This window comes from Cicer arietinum, chromosome 6 (assembly GCF_000331145.2).
Source record: "Cicer arietinum cultivar CDC Frontier isolate Library 1 chromosome 6, Cicar.CDCFrontier_v2.0, whole genome shotgun sequence".
NCBI classification, from domain to species: Eukaryota; Viridiplantae; Streptophyta; class Magnoliopsida; order Fabales; family Fabaceae; genus Cicer; species Cicer arietinum.
The window spans coordinates 1,909,418-1,928,035 of NC_021165.2; the positions used below are offsets into that span (position 1 = coordinate 1,909,418).

At 34.8% G+C, this 18,618-nt stretch overlaps 4 protein-coding genes across 9 annotated transcripts in view; 3 read left to right on the forward strand and 1 right to left on the reverse strand.

The window, feature by feature from the left end:
• LOC101500012 (ras-related protein RABA6b) overlaps positions 1–2,696 on the forward strand; it is a 9,315-nt gene extending 6,619 nt beyond the window's left edge. The window contains exon 2 of the mRNA XM_004503228.4: positions 2,042–2,696. Within this exon, the coding sequence (XP_004503285.2) occupies positions 2,042–2,477 (436 nt within the window). The 3' untranslated portion in view covers positions 2,478–2,696. The remainder of the gene's footprint in view (positions 1–2,041) is intronic.
• Positions 2,697–3,099: 403 nt separating this feature from the next.
• On the forward strand, positions 3,100–11,314 carry LOC101500353 (golgin candidate 2). 2 transcript variants are annotated; one of them, XM_004503229.4, is made up of 10 exons: positions 3,102–3,375; positions 3,562–4,656; positions 4,979–5,089; positions 5,221–5,280; positions 5,749–5,806; positions 7,226–7,278; positions 7,460–7,549; positions 9,760–9,885; positions 10,205–10,252; positions 10,344–11,314. In XM_004503229.4, the coding sequence occupies exons 1-10, from the start codon at positions 3,322–3,324 to the stop codon at positions 10,716–10,718; spliced, it is 2,070 nt and encodes a 689-aa protein (XP_004503286.1). In that variant the 5' UTR covers positions 3,102–3,321; the 3' UTR covers positions 10,719–11,314. The 2 variants fall into 2 exon arrangements, with proteins under 2 accessions (XP_012572069.1, XP_004503286.1); XM_012716615.3 differs by lacking the exon at positions 10,344–11,314 and having other exon boundaries at positions 3,100–3,375; positions 10,081–10,217.
• Positions 11,315–12,221: 907 nt separating this feature from the next.
• On the forward strand, positions 12,222–15,908 carry LOC101500666 (uncharacterized). Of its 2 annotated transcripts, none has more exons than XM_012716588.3 (4): positions 12,222–14,322; positions 14,787–15,033; positions 15,265–15,362; positions 15,468–15,908. In XM_012716588.3, exons 1-2 carry the CDS (start codon positions 12,647–12,649, stop codon positions 14,806–14,808), a joined length of 1,698 nt encoding a protein of 565 aa, XP_012572042.1. In that variant the 5' UTR covers positions 12,222–12,646; the 3' UTR covers positions 14,809–15,033; positions 15,265–15,362; positions 15,468–15,908. The 2 variants fall into 2 exon arrangements, with proteins under 2 accessions (XP_012572042.1, XP_004503287.1); XM_004503230.4 differs by having other exon boundaries at positions 12,237–14,322; positions 14,771–15,033.
• Positions 15,909–16,358: 450 nt separating this feature from the next.
• LOC101500981 (uncharacterized) overlaps positions 16,359–18,618 on the reverse strand; it is a 4,113-nt gene continuing 1,853 nt past the window's right edge. For 2 of the 4 annotated variants that reach the window (XM_073370173.1, XM_073370176.1), the window contains exons 7-11: positions 18,491–18,593; positions 17,688–17,816; positions 17,545–17,606; positions 17,349–17,465; positions 16,359–16,677 (exon numbers count right to left, since the gene is read on the reverse strand). In XM_073370173.1, the coding sequence (XP_073226274.1) occupies positions 16,629–16,677; positions 17,349–17,465; positions 17,545–17,606; positions 17,688–17,816; positions 18,491–18,593 (460 nt within the window). In that variant the 3' untranslated portion in view covers positions 16,359–16,628. Of the gene's footprint in view, positions 16,719–17,348; positions 17,466–17,544; positions 17,607–17,687; positions 17,817–18,490; positions 18,594–18,618 lie in introns of all 4 variants that reach the window. The other 2 variants (XM_073370174.1, XM_073370175.1) reach the window with 2 other exon arrangements.

Consider the following 18,618-nt stretch of genomic DNA (forward strand, 5'->3'; position numbering starts at 1 on the left):
TCAGGAATGTCACGCTTTATGATCATAAGACTTATGCGATTTGAGCGATCCCATTTCTCATACTCTAATTTTTCTTCAGAAGAACTAGAGTCCTTAGGAGTAGAGGGTCGATCAATTCTTAATGCAAGGTCTAGATCCATGCAGCCAAGAACAATCAAAATGTTCTCTTTCCATTCCTTAAAATTTGTCCCATCAAGGACAGGAATAGAACTCAAATTTGCAGATATGGAAGCAACTGATGCTGTAAATTAAATAAAGAACGAAACTTAGAAACTCACATTATAGGAAAATAAATCAATAAATGAATAAATACATATGTTCACATCATGGAATTTAACCCATCTCAAGATACCCAGTGCACCATTGATGTCAAGTCTTTGGACAGTAACACCAACTGCTAGTGGTACTCTTGTTGCAACGATCAAATATTGACAATAAGACATGTCAAACAATAAACCTTCCTTTGGGCCGATTTACTGCTCACATGTATACCAAATAATTGTCACACATTTATCATCGCAGGTGTACCATGTAATTCTGCCAAATATTAACCTTCCTTTGGGCCGGTCAATACCCGCATGAATAAACATATACACAGCCATTTGACATTCTTCACGAGCAATTTAGACAAGAGAGGTCACTTTGGCAACGTCAAGTTTCAATTAACTCATTCAAAAATGTCAAACTTGACTTGAACATATATTTATTATATCCAAATAAAACAATATTTAAAAAATATTGTTCACTAATATAAACTTTATTTTTTATTTTTCACTAATATAAACTTTATTTCATTAGTATTCGATAATTATTATTTTATCAAAAAAAAAATTTGGATGAGAAGCTAATTAATTTAGCCATGAAATTTAAAATAACAAACACGTTAAAAAATTGTACTGAAGAACATTTTGCAATGTTAGTACTCAAATATATATATCAAAATTCCCAAATTACAAACCCTAATTTTTCAAACACGTTAAAAATATGGATTCCATAATATATATATCAAAATTCCCAAATTACAAACCCTAATTTTTCAAACACGTTAAAAATATGGATTCCATAATATATATATATATCAAAATTCCCAAATTACAAACCCTAATTTTTCAAACACGTTAAAAATATGGATTCCATAATATATATATCAAAATTCCCAAATTCCCAAATTACAAACCATAATTTTTCAAACATGTCAAAATTCCCAAATTGAATCCTAAACAAAGACAATAACCGAATTTCATCATGAATTAAACATGGTAGGCTCTAATACCAATTGTTAACTATCCATGTCAATTACATGATGAATAACCAAAGGCGGAAGCGTACCTGTGGGAATTGCCATTGATGAAATCATGGGATAATGATGATAGAGCCAATGGGTTGGGTGATCTTCCTTAGCAAAACACCCTGAAGACCTTGCTCTCTTGATGGGGATAGAGAGAACCAGAGAGTTTTCTCCTTTAGGGTTTTAAAACTGAATAGTCTTGTTGTGTTTGCCTTGGGGACCATTACCCCTATATATAACTATTATTAGTTATATCCCAAATTGCAGTATTTCCAATTCAGCCCCTCATTAAATTAGAAACTGTCTGGTATCTACACTATTAATTTTCATAACTATTATGCTCTTTAGCCATAAACTATTATATATTATTTGACCCCTAGTTTATTGGCTAATTATATAATGACCCTAACACACTTTATTAATTAATTACATATGTGACCCATAAATCTTACATATTAAACTTCTCAAGGACTCCAGAGGTGTGATTTATAAGTGCCTTTCATGTATACTACATTTTAGGTGTCATAGGTAATCAAGACGACACAAAACCTTATTTTATGTTGGTTTTGCAGAAATGAAAATTAATTTTAGTTAAATGTAATTTAAAGTAATTTATATTTATATATATATTTACGTAAAGTTGAGTTGAATAATAAATTTTAATATAAAAATTATGTTTAGATTTAAAAGTTATAAATTGTTGTGAGAATATGAATTGATAGATAATTAATTATTGAATGAATTGAGTTGCAGGTTCAGAGCAATCACAAGCTCGTACTATAGAGGAGCCTTGGGAGCAGTGTTGGTGTATGACATAACAAGGCGATCAAGTTATGAGAGTGTAGGAAAATGGTTAGTGGAGCTAAGGGAGTTTGGTGGGGAAGACATGGTGGTTATTCTTGTGGGAAACAAATGTGATCTTAGTGAATCAAGAGAAGTTGATAAAGAAGAGGGTAAAGCGTTTGCAGAGGAAGAAGGGTTGTGTTTTATGGAAACCTCTGCTTTGAAGAATCTGAATGTTGAACAAGTGTTTTTACAAATGATCACAAAGATACTTGAGATCACAAGTCAGAGAAGTTTGGAAGCTAAAATGGATGAGAAACCAATTAGTCTTTGGAATGGGAAGGAGATTAGTTTATTGGCCGATGAAGTCACAGCTACTAAACAGGCTCCTTGTTGTTCAAGATGATTCAGAGCAACAATGTTTTATTGTTTCATTTATCCAATTTTCCCCACTTTTTTCATTGGCGTTTCTTTGTTGCATGGTCTGTTAACTGACCACTTGATGCTGCTAGGATGTAATTATGCTCATTTTTATATCATATACTTGGATTTTTGCAAACTTAGCATAACTATTTACATGTTTTTTATTTTTATTTTTATAATAACTATTTACATGTTTGATTCATTATTATTGAAATAATTCATATCTCCAATGACTATAGTGAGAGGGTGGCTCTTAATAATGGTGAGGTTCAATGGTATGAAGTGTTTAAGTGGTAATTGAATTGATTCTTAAATTAGTGGAGTATCCAATGAAAACTACGATGATTCATAGTCCAAACACGAGGCCCAAAGAGCATAGTGGTTAAGTACTAGCCCGAGTTCATTTTTACATCCCGGTTGCCCAAAAAAGCTAGAGGAATACCCCTCCTTTCCTCTTGTGTCTGATCATTTAACCCATTTCGATATGATCACAATTCCATTTTATGATGGGCTCAAGCCTATTGGTTTCAATTGGACTTGACATGTTATTGGGCTTAGAAGACCTGTTGGTAGTTATGGGGTCAAAATCATTGCCTTTGGATTACACTTAATGGGACCCACCAAGAAACACGTTTCAGGAAATGTTGCATCTCACTCTCGATCTTCTTCCTAACAGCTTTCATCATCTTCTTCTTCTTCTTTCGTGATAAACCGCGATTTTCCGTTCTGTACGCGCAAATCTTCCTTCATAAACCGCGTTTCATCAATCACGCGCTAATTTTGGCTCTGAGGTCATTTTTTATCCTCACATCTCACTCCCTGAAACCATGGCGCATTGGATCTCCTCCAAACTCAAAGCCGCTGAGAACATTCTCCATCAGGCAAGTCCATCTTTAACAACGCTTCTCATTTTCATTATCTCCCGTACAATTTATTCCACGAAATTGCATTATTCTTCCTTAATTTCAATTTACAGCGTAATTATTAATTTTTTTACTGTGTAATATCTTTGCATTTAATTGATATGTCAATTTTCCCCCCGCAATTGCGTTTCTTGGACGGTTCAGATCGATCAGCAAGCGGCGGAATCGCTTCGGAAGAACAACGAGAGGCTTCGATCTGAGGAACAAGCCAGTATTGATGCTCCTACAAAATCAGGTACTGGCGTGCCTCTGAAGGATCAATTGAAGAAGAAACTCCCCGAGAATAATGATTATAATGGAAAACTTCGTAGTGATCCTAATTTCAGCGTTCTTAAAACTACAACACCAACTGCACCCAAACATTCCCCCAAATCTAGCCCTACAATCACAGACGGTGATTGGACTGAACTTCTTAGTTCACCTACTCAGCCTACTGCTTCTTCCTCTGCGGGAAATCACGGTGTACCTGCAGCTCGTGTTTTAAAGCAAAATAGTAGGAAGCAGAAGAGTTTGTCTGTGTCTGATATTAAGAAGAATCAGAAAAGTGGTAACACTAGTTCAAAGTCTTTGCAGAGGTTAGACTCTGTCAAAGGAACTAAATTGAGTGGAAAAACAAGTGATGATGGGAAGGAATCTACCTCTTCAGGTTCGACTGATAGGCAGTCAAATGTAGAATTAGAAACTGATGGTAAATGGACCAGAGGACGGGGATATGTTAGTAATAGCAGTTCTGATAAGCCTGTGGTTGAGACCAACGATAAGGAAAATAAAGATCGTGATCGCCAATTTAGTTATAAGGACTTCTCTTTGCCAGAATCTGTGCAGGAAGTCGACAATTTTTTTGCTGCAGAGGCAATACCAGTGAGTGAGGTTGATAAAGTGCTTGCAGCTAAGGTTCCAGTAGATGTTGATAGTAAACTGAGAAGTGAGATAAAAGGGAGGCGTGAGCTTAATTCAGTGCCTGGAAAGTCAACATCCAATGATTTGAAAAGGGGTTCTTCTATGGAAAGTGATGGAAGTTCTGATTCAGAAACAGAGTCTGGTTCAACATCTGATTCTGAAAGTGAACATGAGAGGGAGGAAAGAAGAAAAAAGAGAGAAAGGATCTTAGCTGAGAGAGCAGCAGCTAAAGCAATGAATGCTATCAAAGAAAAGGAGAATATGGTGGCCAAATTAGAGGGGGAGAAACAAAGTCTAGAGAAAATACTTGAGGAGCGAGCTAAACAACAAGCGCAAGAGGTAATGTTTTTATGATAGTTCTTTGAACTGATATTTGTCTTTGCTCTTTTAAGTTGAGTGTTATACTGGTTATGTTCAAAAGAGGTCTAGTGTAGGATTTGATAATCTTGTACAGATTTCTCGAATGTATTTTCCTGATTCACGTTCTCGGTAATTTTGTAAGAAAAAAAATGCCTTTGTCATGTTTCCCCGGTATAAGAGCTTCTCCTAATGAACTGACATTAGTTTGAAATTAATTGTTGTCGGATGGCTGTTTTGGGTGGCACTTGGTGTTTTTGATGTGTTTGGTTACATATTTAATCTTCTTTTCTCCGTCCTTCAGGCTTCACAGCTTCAGAGCACTATGATGGAAACAATGGAAGCTGTTGAGTTAGAAAAGCAAAAACATAATAATACTAGAATGGAAATTCTTACGCGTTTAGCTAAACTGGAGGTATGTTGATTTAATGTTTGTAAGCCATTTGTTTGTAATGTATAGCTTAAATACTTTTTTTTTATGATGTTCCTAGTTTTTTCAAATATCTAGATAAGCTTGGCATTGATAAATGTATGGATTGGTTGTAGACTGCCAATGCTGATCTTGCAAGATCCCTCGCAGCTGTACAGTGGAACCTTGAAGTAGAGGTATTTTACTTTTTAGTTTCTGAGATGACTTCCTTCCACCTTTTATGATTCATAGAATTCAAGATTTATGGGTTTTAGTATTGATAAAATTTCGAAATTAGCGAATACAAAATATACTTGCCATTACTTACAACAAGGATTTGGACTTCACTCTAATTATGTGAGAAATTTTTTATTTCTTAAAAATAGCAACATAATATGACCAAATTGGCATCACAATGATAGCCGACAAGAGCCAATTAACTGAAGGTCTTATATCCATTACCTACTCTGACATGTTTTGGAAAAATTTCCTAAATATTGCTGGAACTGAAAGTTGAGAAGTTCAATTAAATAGACGCATCAACTCCCTAAAGGATTAAAGTTTGACCTTTATATTGGAATTGAGCTAAACAAATCCTTATGTCATCCTCATATCTGGGTAAGAATTTTAAATAATTATGTGTTAATAATATGTTTTTGGTTCAGGTCAAAGAAGTAGCAAAACTCAGACAAAAAATTGCATCAAAAGAGTCTGTTCATGAAGGTACTACCTCTTTGCAAAGTCATTGATTCATTCTCTGAAACATTAGAGCCTGTTATTTTTGAGAAAATGTTTTTTGTTTTCTTTTCTTATTTTCATTTTTAACTAAGAGTTTGTTTGGGAGTTTAGGAGGGGGGAGGGGATGGCTTTATAAAAAAAGGAAGGATGAAGTGGAAAGAATTTGAAGGCTTTGGAAGGGGAGGGCTTTAGGGGGTTGATTTTTCTTTATAATACAAAATCCCCCTAATTTGGGGGAACTAAAAAAATGAATCGGAGGAGGATTTTGGAGGGCTTAGTAAATTCTTCAAATCCAATCTATGTTGTTATAATACTCTCAATATTAAAAATATATTAATTATAAGCATTTATTTATATTATCTACAAAAAATCTCCCAAAAAAGGTGAAATTTTCTCTCTATTTTTTCCTTTACTTCCCTCCCCCCCAAGTCGTCCCTCCCCTCCGAACTCTCAAACACACCCTAAAAGACTACCATATTGTTTCCCGTTTTTGAAGATTTGGACAGGAACTTATTTTCAGTGTTTGTTGTACAAATATTTGAAAACACGAGACATTAAAAAAACAGAGGCCATTTTTTAATTAAAAGTGAAAACATGAAATGAAAACTTTTTATGGGACTCATTAGCTACCAATGTTTGTTTCATTTTAGCTTGAACGTATTTTCAAACCTTAAGTACTAAGCTACGGCCGCTTGATAAAAATAGCAAAAGGTTAGTATAAGGCTATAAAAATGATTTTCTAGCTTGTTGAACAGCGTAATGAGCATATGCACAAGAATTACTTTGCGTATATTTAATTTTAATTACCGTAGAGAACGATGAACGTTCATTATTTGACGTTATCTGTTTGAACAAAATAGGTAGTTAGTATGCAATTAAAGGACACACTGTTTAGGTTTGAAACAAAGTTGTGTTAGGCTTCTATGGGGTTTTCAGGAGCCACATTTGAATTTGGGTTAGATCTAACTCATCATAAAAGCTAGCTCAAGGGGTGAGAATTGTTCAAGCTTTACACGGACTACTTTGACCTTTGGGATCTCAACACACTCCTTAATGAACAATAACAAATGCAGGTGATCCAATAACAAATTCAGGATAGGCTTTGATATTACAATTTGGGCTAGACTTACTCAACCCCATAAGCTAGATCAAGAGGTGAGAATTGCCCAATTTCACACATCAACTAGGATTTCCCTTTCTGTTGCCTGAGAATATCTTTGACTAGAAATATGTTTTGGAAATGTGTTTCCGTAGATCCTGGGCAATGGTAGCTTTTTCTATCATTCATCGGTGAACATTAATTATTGTATCATTGCTAATTGGTTATTTAGGGTGTTGGAGTAGTCGAGATTATGTTGTAAAGAGCTGGTCTGTTAATAGGTTGGTCCTTTAACTTTTTTGTAGAGCTCAGAAGGAGCATAAGGAATCCTCATCAAACTGAAGCTTCACGAAATCAAGTAAGTTACTCTATTCTTTGCTGAATCTGGTATATTAATATTTTGCTTCTTTTGTGTACTTTATCCTGAGCTGGGGATTTTAAGAGGGAGTCTTTGTGGTATTCTCTTTTTGTTTGGTCATATATTCCCTTTTTTTTAGTAGGATATTATTGACATCTGTGTATCTATGTCGATGTTGTAGCTAGCTTCAAAAGGAGTTGAGTTTGAACGAGAAATTCTTGAGGCAGAGCACTCTTTTATTAACGATAAAGTTGCACAATTGCAGGAAAAGGTAAGCTTTTTTACTTGTGCGCATGTTTCTTAAATTCACTTCTTTTTCCATGAAGGGCTATGATATTTCAGTTGCAATGTATTTCATTATTTTTAGTAGTTTGTAAGTTTGTCTAAAATTTTCCATCTACAAATTTGGTGTCTCTGTTTTTTTCCGTTGTATTAAATGGTTTTTTTTCTTCTTATTCTAACTTTAAGTTATATTTTAGAAAGATAAGGAAGTCCTTGAAGGATCAAAATTAGTCTTCCATATTCCAATTTCCTGAAAATGCTTAATTCTAATTCTAGGAATTTTTGCATGTTTTAGCGTACTTTTTCATGCTTACAAATTTACCCAATTATATTGGCGGAACTTGACTGGTATTTTTGAGGGGGGCTAGTATTTAATATGTATTAATATTTCATAGAAGTCTAGGACTGTTTATTTGCATTGTGGTGTGATCACTTTTTCCCTCGTGTACATGATTCAAACTCTGCTCAGTACGTTTTTGATAAAAAAAAAAGTAAGATACAATGAAAACAAAAAAATGGTCAATAGTGGAAACGGTCACTGAACCTTCTGGTTGCAAAACATAAACTCGCCACTGTGTCACTAGATACATTTGAAGTATATGGTCAAAAATACTTCATACACACACATTCAGAAAAGCCACTAGAATTGGTCCGGTGGTGAGGGAGTTCAGTAGTAGTATATGTGAGGTCCAAGGTTCAAATCTCATTGCCTCCACTGTACACCAAACTAAATATATACTAAGAAGAGAATTTTGGAGGTGCCATGACACCTCCCTGTCCAAGCGAAGATTTGCTTGTCTCCAAGAGAAGATCCACCCTTGTCCAGCTATATGTTGTGATATCTATCCCCGTTTGGTGTCCATTTTTTGACTTCACATAAAACAGAGATGTTTTCCTTAGCCATGGCTCGTCCAAGGGGAAGCATGATAAATGTGCCTCAATGGATAAGAGTCATTATTATCCATTAAATTTTACAGTACAATATTTAACGGTTGTAATATATTAAATGCAACTCGAATGTTATTTTTATAAATAATTACAAATGTCTCCCTCTCGTAGTTTTTAAAAAAAGGTTTTGCTATTGAGTGTCCTAAGGGTGTTGTTTGAGTATTCCAAATAAAACAATTATTTATTGAAAAAGTAAAGTATTTCAATTGTGAATACACAACTTTTAATTAAAGCTTACTAATTTAGACTCTTAATCAAATGCCCTTAGAGCACTTATTAGCATTTGCCTTGGAAAAAAAATAGATTGTAGAAATGCAAACCCTAAGTCTGTCTCCATTTGGTGTGACGGTGCCAGAGAAAACAACGGACAGTGAAGGATGGCATCGCACAGGCTGAAATGAGACTCTTGCCAAATCAGTGGAAGATATTTGTGATGTCAGAAAAATTGGATTTTGAAGTTCTAAGGTGAAGAGATTTTAATTGCAGACAAGCTAAGATGGTTTGGTCAGCTTGTGAAGCTTCTATTTCCATGAGCAAATATTACAATCCACCAATTTTTAGTAGTCAAAGGCAGCTACCTCACTTGTCAAGTAGCTTACTGATTTCAAATAGTGTTTTGACTTAGAATGGGGGCAGGGGGACATGTTGTTGGCGGTGATGTATTGCCTATTGAGCTTGAACTGGCTATACTGTCTTTTAAGTTTTTTCTCTGCTGCCAAAAAATCAAGTTTTTGGCAATTGTTGCCAAGAGTGAACTGTCTCTAGCAAAGTGAAATTGAAGCTTGCAGGATGCTTTAATGGATGACCGCCTAAAACTGGGAATAAAGCTCCTTAAAACAGGCTAGAAATTCATTCGGTGGAAGCATACAATTTGGGTGTTATTTGAAATTTGTTTACAAATGTACAAAAAATTTCAACTGAATGCAGAAACTTGGAAAATCCACTTATTCAAGTACTTCAAGGGTGAGGCACCTATCATGGTACCTCACTGTAGACTTCACCGCTTTACCATAACTGAATGTCGGCATGAATCGTCATACTAGAATCAATTATAAGGGCTCACCACTTGCAAATAGTTTCAACCTTGAGGACCTTTTTTAATTATGATTTTTATAAGTCAGTTTTCGTTCACCTACGAATAAAATGTCCTGCTATCGTATCCAAAAAAAGTTGAAAGTTTTGCACCAGGCTTGTCAAAGTCAATATGATTTTATTAGCTACAAAGTTTTCTAACACACTTGTACATCACAGGCAAGGAAAATGGAAGCTGACATTGAAATGACAAGGAAGGAGATAGAAGAGCCAACAGAAGTTGAAGTTGAGCTCAAGCGAAGGCTTCATCAAATGACTGATCATTTAATACAGAAACAAGCAAAGGTGAGCCTTTCATACATCCAGTTGGCTGTAATATTTTTGCAAATGCTCATGAATCAATGTTTCAATTCTGGCTCGACTGGCTAGTCTAGCTGGTCAGTCTTACAGAGCAACTGAACGCATTAGCAGTTAGTATAAAATCTCTGTTGAGATATAAAACAAAAATGATCAACAAACTAACCGGATTCGGTTTTTCAGAATCCAGTAGGTTAAAATGCAAACAATAATTTTTTGGAGCAAACTCATCCAAACACAGAATCCACTGGCTTGTTTCAGTTTCAGACCCCTTTCTGTTAAAAAAGTTTATTCTGCTTGTCAACAGGTTGAATCTCTCTCTTCTGAAAAGGCAAGCCTTATATTTCGAATTGAGGTATGTTTTTTACCGAGGCCATGATACTAACTCTTGAAATCACAAATTCACAATATACTTGATTTTTTAATTTTCATATTCAACTCCGCAGGCAGTGTCAAGGTTGCTGGATGAGAACATGTCAGTGTCAGGTTCAACTGCTATGATTGCCACCTCATCTTCAAGCGAATTGGAATCTGGATTATGGGAGCTCTCTAATTCAAAATTGAAGCCTATGTTGAAAGCCAGAATTCACTCTGGCAAGAGACAGCTGGGGTCATTGCTTCACCAATTAGATTATATTTTCGTGGCTGGTGCACTTGTTTTGAAAAGAAACTCAACGGCAAAATTGTGGGCTTTGATTTACCTTGTTTGCCTTCATTTGTGGGTGATTTATATTCTGATGTCACATTCTGGCCCATCAGATGAGGGTAAATCTGGGGCTGTGATCTCATTGGAGAACATAAATAACACTGGAAAAGTATGATTGTGTTGTGATGTGTTATAGCTTTATTATTTTCCTTGGCTTTTAAGTTGTCTTCAGTACATTGGATATTATTTGTTACTCTGGAGTACATAAAGCACTCACAGTGGATACGTAGAAATGTTACAAGGTACTTAATCATAACCAGAAAAATATAATAACGATGAAGGAAAATACAGGATTGTGTACCTTCCTATCTCGACGAATTCAATCTCCTTGACTTTGTGGAGCTTAACTCGCGAACAAGGGACTCTGTCAGAGAGGAGCGATGCCCTGCTATATTTTTATTGAAGAAGGGGTGATTTGGGTTTGAATCTTGAATGCTGGTCAAATGGTAAGAAGCGTTCATTGGTACTCTTAAGTATTTGGTATGTACACTGTACAGTGTAGCTAGCAACAGATGCAAGCACAATGTGATCCTTTAGTCAGTGGCTTGGAGGGACGTAGTTGTGATGTGAGTGCACTGTTTTTACCATAGCATTAATAATCAAAAGATGCAGCATGCAGTTTCGTGATTATTATCTTTTGAATTTGTAAAGAAAAAACAATTAACTTTTGGTATCGCATACAATTATTAATATATTCATTCATTTTTGTAATGCGTTAGAATCTTGGTGACTTTATTCGTGATTATATAACATATGATATCATCTAAGCTAAGAAGCTTGAGAGTGATCGTAAAAAAAGAAACTTGAGAGTGTCAGCCACCACTTTCGTCGCACAAACACCCTTTGCCTCCGTTTATAGGCCAACTCGCATGGGTTTGTGTTGGAATTTTTTTGGCCTGTGTTTAATCACGTGACAGTGCAATTGCTCCACACAACTACATGTTATATGAGATTGGTTTGTGAGTTTGTGGGTCTACTATGTACTTGCATAAAGAATGGAATTTTTTTTCCGAAAAATATTTTAATTACTTCAAAATATAAAGGTAAATTTAAGACAGAATTCAACAAACAATTTTTTTTCCAAGAACAAACAATTTGTTTTAACAAGCAAAAAACATGTAGATTCGTTGGTTCAATCCACGAGCCTATACAATTTAGTTATGCATAAGTCAATGTATCATAAGCTAATGTAGGATACAAATCAAATTTGGGTCCATTGCTGCACCCTCCACAGCAACCATTTCGTCACCTATTAGAAGAGTTCTCTGAGTTATATATATATATATATATATATATAATTTATATCATCATGTAATAATGGCATTATCTATTATCTAGAGTTATATGATGTGTATCAACCAACATTTCATATAATAAAATCTTAATGACCTCATACTAAATATTTTTTTGACTTATCAAACTGTCTCATTTTATCGATTATGTTTTTCACTAACCAACAAGTCCCAAAAGATTGTTTAATTACGGTATTCACATAAAACATAATTTGCTAAAAATTCATTTATTTTTTTGGGCAAACAAAACAATTCCATTTTTATCTTTCAAGACACTTACATATAGTCGGCTATTGTTTACTCAGATATAAAACAAAGAAATATATTTGTACGAAAAAAAAACTATAGTTTACTCTAATCCTAAATTTTATATATAAAGAAAGTTATATATATTATTTTTATATCCTAAACTAAAAGAGAGAGAAATACAGCTTCAAAATCTTGCGAGAAAGGAACACATCCAGGAGGTGGAAACTCAAAATAACGGGGACATAAACCCTAGGCAATGCTACATTTTTATTTACCTTGCATTATTATTATTATTATCATTATTATTTATTTTTTAATGAAGGATTGTAATTTAAAGGGAGAAAACACATTCCACAGTATTACGCCCTCACTGCAAGAGACAGTGAGTGAGAAGAGAGTTCGGTTCCGCAGTTTAGTTTGGTAATTTGAAGAAGAAGAAGAAGAAGAAGAAAGGTTGATTGAGGTTGAAAGCGCATCATTCATTGTATTGGTTTTGTAATTGATGATGCTGAATTCAAGGTATGCCATTCCCAAATTCTCTCGCAATCCTATTCTAACATTTAGAACTTCTTCTACCTTTCTTCTTTCTCGATTCTTTGGTCATTTGCAACGCCAATATTCCCACAAATTTTGTGGGTTTCGTAATGTAGATGATGCTGTTTCTTGTTTCAATCGCATGGTTCGTTCGTTTCCACGACCACCCACTTGTGAATTTGACAAGGTTTTAGGAGCTATTGTAAGAATGGGTCATTATCCCACTGCAATTTCACTCTTTAATCAACTTCAATTAAGGGGAATTTCCCCTTCCATTGCTACTTTCAGCATCTTGATCAATTGTTACTGTCATCAATCTCACATGAATTTTGCTTTTTCATTACTGGGAACCATTCTTAAGACTGGTTATCAACCCAATATGGTTACTTTCAATACACTCATCAATGGTTTTTGTATCAATGGTTTGATTTTTAAAGCTTTGAACTTTTACCAAGATTTACTGTCCCAAGGGTATCTTTTTGATGAATTTACATATGGGATTTTGATCAATGGGTTATGTAAAAATGGGCAAACTAGAGCTGCCCTACATTTGATACAAGAGATGGGGGAACGATCGGTTCTACCCAATCTAGTTATGTATAGTGCGGTTATTGATGGACTCTGCAAAGATGGACTTGTCTCCGATGCGCTTGGATTGTGTTCTAAACTTGGTGACAGGGGAATTTCACTTGATGTTGTCACCTACAACTCTCTAATCCATGGTTGTTGTAGTGTGGGTCGATGGCAAGAGGCAACTCAATTACTAACTAAAATGGTTCGTGAAAAAGTTGACCCGGATGACTATACCTTTAACATATTGATTGATGCGTTATGTAAAGAAGGAAGGATCTTAGAAGCCCAAGGTGTGCTTGTTATGATGATGAAAAGAGGTGAGAAACCTGACGTTGTTACTTACAATGCAATCATGGTTGGATATTGTTTACGAAAAAATGTCAACGAGGCAAAAGAACTATTCAATAGAATGGTCAGTAGAGGATTGGAACCTGATGTCTTGAATTATAGTGTCTTGATTAATGGTTATTGCAAGGCTGAAATGCTAGATGAAGCCATGGTTCTCTTTAAAGAGATATGTCAGCAAAATTTAGTCCCTAATATTGCTACTTACAATTCTCTTATCAATGGCTTGTGCAATTCAGAAAGAATATCACACGTGCAAGAGCTTCTTGATGAAATGCGTGATAGTGGCCAACCTCCTGATGTAGTCACTTACAATATATTGTTAGATGCTTTGTGCAAAACCCGACCTTTTGATGAGGCAATCTCATTATATCGACAGATTGTTCAAGGAATTTGGCCTGATTTTTATACAAACAATGTAATTGTTGACAATTTGTGCAAAGGTGAAAAGTTGAAGATCGCAGAAGATGCTCTTCAACATCTTTTGATGCATTGTTGTCCTCCGAATGTTCAAACATATACTATTATGATTAATGCACTTTGTAAAGATGGCTCTTTTGACGAAGCCATAGCCTTACTTGTAAAAATGGATGACAATGATTGCCCCCCTGATGCTGTAACTTTTGAAACAATTATTGGTGCACTGCTAGAGAAAAATGAGAGTGATAAGGCAGAGGAACTTCGTCAAGAAATGCTCACCAGAGGTCTAGTAAATATTGAAAAAAGGTCAGATACTTTAGTTCCATTTTATTTACTTATTTATTTATTGACAGTTACTTTAGTTCCATTTTAGATTATGCTTTGATAATCTATTATCTTTCACTCTCCATAAATGCTTAGAAAATGTGTGTTTTTATTGTGTCAGAGAATGTGGATTAAAATTAAATAACAAAATATTTAACTGTGTCTCTATTATACTTTGTTTCAAGTCATTGTTGCTGCCTCTGGTTGAATTTTTCTTTCATAAACTGGTAAGACTGTTGCTCTTCTTCTTTCACAGTGCATACCTACTATGCGTTTTTAACAAGTAGATGGTTCTATTTTTTTTTTTTTTTGCTGCTCTTGGATTAATTCTTTGGTCTTTTGTGATCTGACCTGTTGCCGAATTGTTGAGTTTTGTTGGTTCTACAACCATCTAAATGGCAACCTTTTTAACGATGAGAAACCCTGACAGGTTGATGCATGGACAGGGATGAAATCTGTGACAGCTGAACTTGTCATTCATGTTCTATTCTCATATGAGAACCAGTACAAGTCAAGATTTACATGTGAGGCAATCCAGACCGTGAATGCCGAAACAGTTATGCGAGCATAATCTAGACTTTCCAATACCAAGTTTCGGATTTTCTATGGTTAATGGTTGATTGGAGTTTAACAGCATCAACCAGAGTCAGAGTTACACTGTATTCTTCCCTGCCAGTTCTGGCTTTCAATCTGGTATACTTCTCTGCTTCCATTTTCTCATGATGATCCCTACGCTACCCTGCATTTTCCCTTTCCTCTAAAATAGTAAATACTGCATTTGATTGCTTTCAATTAGAAGATGAATCTCGAGCCTCTCGTCTCATTTTTTACACATGTTAATCTCATTTTTTACATATGTTATTCACAAAATATGAAACTGCAGAATTGGATTTGTGATTCATTCGATGTGCTATTTGCTTGTAGGTTCACTTCATTCTGAGCAAGTTTCATGTTTGTGAGCTAAATCCTGTGATCCTTCTACTCTCTGGAGAATTGCACTTCCATCATCAAGGAAAGCCTAGGTAGAAGTAGAACTATCATACGAGAACAGTGATTGTTCTGTTCTTAGGATTCTGTGTTTCTTTTTACTAGTAATATTTACAATTTTGTTTTTTTTCATTTATCAGATTACTTGATTTCTCATCCTTAGAGCTTGTGAAGATTCAGTTCGTTGCCTTGTGTGGACTTGGCCGGAGATATGCAAAAATTGAGTAGAAGATTTGCTGTTCAACCAACTAGAAACATCCAGCATCATCTTTGTTCAATACTTTTAACAAGTATCGGCTTGAAATCCCGGAAACTAAACAATGCTTATAATGTAAAAACAACCCGAATAAATCATATAAATGGAAAGTTGAGAAGCAGGGAATAAACTTGATTCATTTTCAGTGCTTTCCTAGCAAATAAAACATTAACACTGAAACTAGCATTGAGATTCTGTGTACTGGTGAGGATCCACGAGATGACAGGAAATTTTAATTTACTTTATTTATGTATATTTTGTTTGTATAGCCTTCTCAGGACAATGGTGCCTATGCCTAATAAAATGACAAATAGATTTATTGTAACTTGTGAAAGTAACTCCAGTTCCATAAAGATGCATCTAATTCACTGAATAACACTTACTACTTGTCATAATGATTTGATTGTGTAGGTTGTACCTCGATTATCAAATGACATGTTACCATTATTGTTTGACTGCCTAATGGTATTATTTGAATATTATTTGAATCGAACAAGTTGCTATTTTCTAATTAAAAATTGTATTTTAAAGACAAACTTAATGTCGTTCCCCTTTGATAAAGTGAATTCAACAATCGACTTATTTGCTTTCTAATAACAAACCGTAAGAATGCGAGATTGTAATTGTAGTATAATTCATGGCCAAAAGAGAGAATTTTCTTAGCACAATACGATTATCGAGATAGGGTTTTCTTAGCACATGCTCATAAGCGGTCATCAATTTATATCTAAATTATTTTCAAAATAGATTTTGCAGAAGAATAAAAAAATTCAAGTGAGAAAAACATGTGTTAAATATCTGGCAATGCAGATCCAAAATCATAGTTGCAGTAGAAGAATTAAGATGATAGCCCAGACAATAGTACTTGCACAACGTATATATCAAGAAAACAACCAACTTAAAGGGATAAAAACAAGAAGAGAAATTGCAAGTTGCAACAACATTACAAGGCCTCGAAAAAACACCAAAGAGCGTCCCTAACAGCAGCAGACAAGGATGGCAACTCTAACTTCAGTGCGATCCAAGGAATGGAGAACCCTGCGTGCTAGCCAATTTTCAAGGCATCGCCGTTTTTCCTGCCACTTGTTCTACACCTTGAGAAGACAGTAAATCATTTAATACCATTTATTGAAACCTACATTTAAGAGTTTAAAAAAAGAATTTTAAAGCATTTCAAGATCATTTGGCATAGATCATTTGGCATTTGCAGACAATAACAAATGATCCGTCTGCAGTTGCATATTGTGGTGGTGGGACACTTTGATAATATAGACATATATACAAAGCTTTGAACCAAATTTTTAATTGAACATCAAAAGAAACAAATGTAGCGGGAGTAGGAAAGTACTAAGCAAGTAAGCATAAAGGCAAGATGACTTGTTATTAAGATTTTCCTTTTCCTTTTCTTCTTATTATTGTGTTTGGTTCAGATAATGTGCTGAAGAAGAAGCTTGCTGCATAATTGTATTTGTAAGGTTCTCCTCAGAATTCATGTGGGTTGTGGTAAATTAACTCCCAGAATTAACACAATCTGCATGGTCTGAGACACTAGGATGGAATAACAAACAAGCATACAAATATTGTTATCTTGTTAATGACTTTTCTAATACATTGAACAGTCATGAATCAAAACAAAAGTGGAAATCTCAAGAGTTACTCCTTTTCTTTCCAATAACTGTTACTTGATAAGTTAATAACAAAATGTCAAATATAGGACAGTTTGCAAACAAAAAAAAGTAGTGCGGAAATTAAAATTGCCTCTCACCAGCTTAGTTCTTCTTGTGGTAAATTACGACTGTAGAGTGGAAATTCAAAGAGAAAAGCTGATTTAAACCACGCTGGTAAGTTTCCATAAACTGCTGGTGGCAATGGGATTAAAGGGCTGAAACAAAGATTTGGCTTAGTTGTTTCTCATTAATGATACACTGGAATATGTAATAATAACATGGAGGTAAGCTTACCTAGTTCTTCGTTTGTACACCCTATATCCATCCACATTGCCAAACTTCTTATCTGCTGATTCCTGCCTCAATTATACAATACATCATCAGAAAAGCAACAAAATTGCATCACAATTTTCCCAAATCAGAGGTAAGAAGCAAACCTCGAGCAGCGGAAGGCCACTGATGAAAAGAAGCAACAATGTGAGAAAGATTGGTCCAATGATTACCAGCCATTCAGCATTCTTAAGTATAGGTGTAGATGCCACAAAAATTCCCCACCAAAGCAATATCTGAGTCAAGCATTTATGACTTTTGATTAATATTTTACATCATTTTATTAATAAAATAAGAAACTTATTAGAAAATTGAAAAACCACTTATACCAACCATTAGCCAATCACCAAAAAGGAAACTAATCACTTTCTTTTATCCTATAAATGAGGCAGCAACATAAACAAATAGGTCATTCCTGGCAGTATCACTCAAACAATGTGCACATTTTGACAGAAGCTACTAAACAATGTAGCAAGTCAAGTCATGTGATCAGTGATTTGTCCAGATAATGTCTAAAGGGAATCCATTTACATACCGGAAAATTTTAATGTATTTCTAAAGAGCTAACTGTAAGTTTTTTCCACCCAAATAAAAGAGGTTAGTCAACTATCTCCTAAGTAACAAAGTTTACTTGTCTCCACCGTTATACTGATCTCCGATATGTAAACACTTTTCTCTTATTTCTAATATGTTTTCCCCATCCAGAAAAAAAGAAAAAGAAAGATTTTTAGAAGACAGCCAAAACAAGATTTAATCCCAAATCATAAAAACCAAATTAACTTTTAATATGGATTTTTGCTTAAGCAAGGACAAAAATATAAATTATATACAACGCCAAAGAAATTGTAATCACACTAAGAAGAAGGGTGTTCAGCTGCTGCACCAATTTGAAAGTAATAACTGCACTAACCTCACCAAAATAGTTAGGATGGCGAGAATATTTCCAAAGTCCAACATTGCACCACTTCCCTCTATTTTCTGAGGACTTTTTGAAATGCAATTTTTGTTGATCTGCTGAACGTTCAATAATAAAACCCA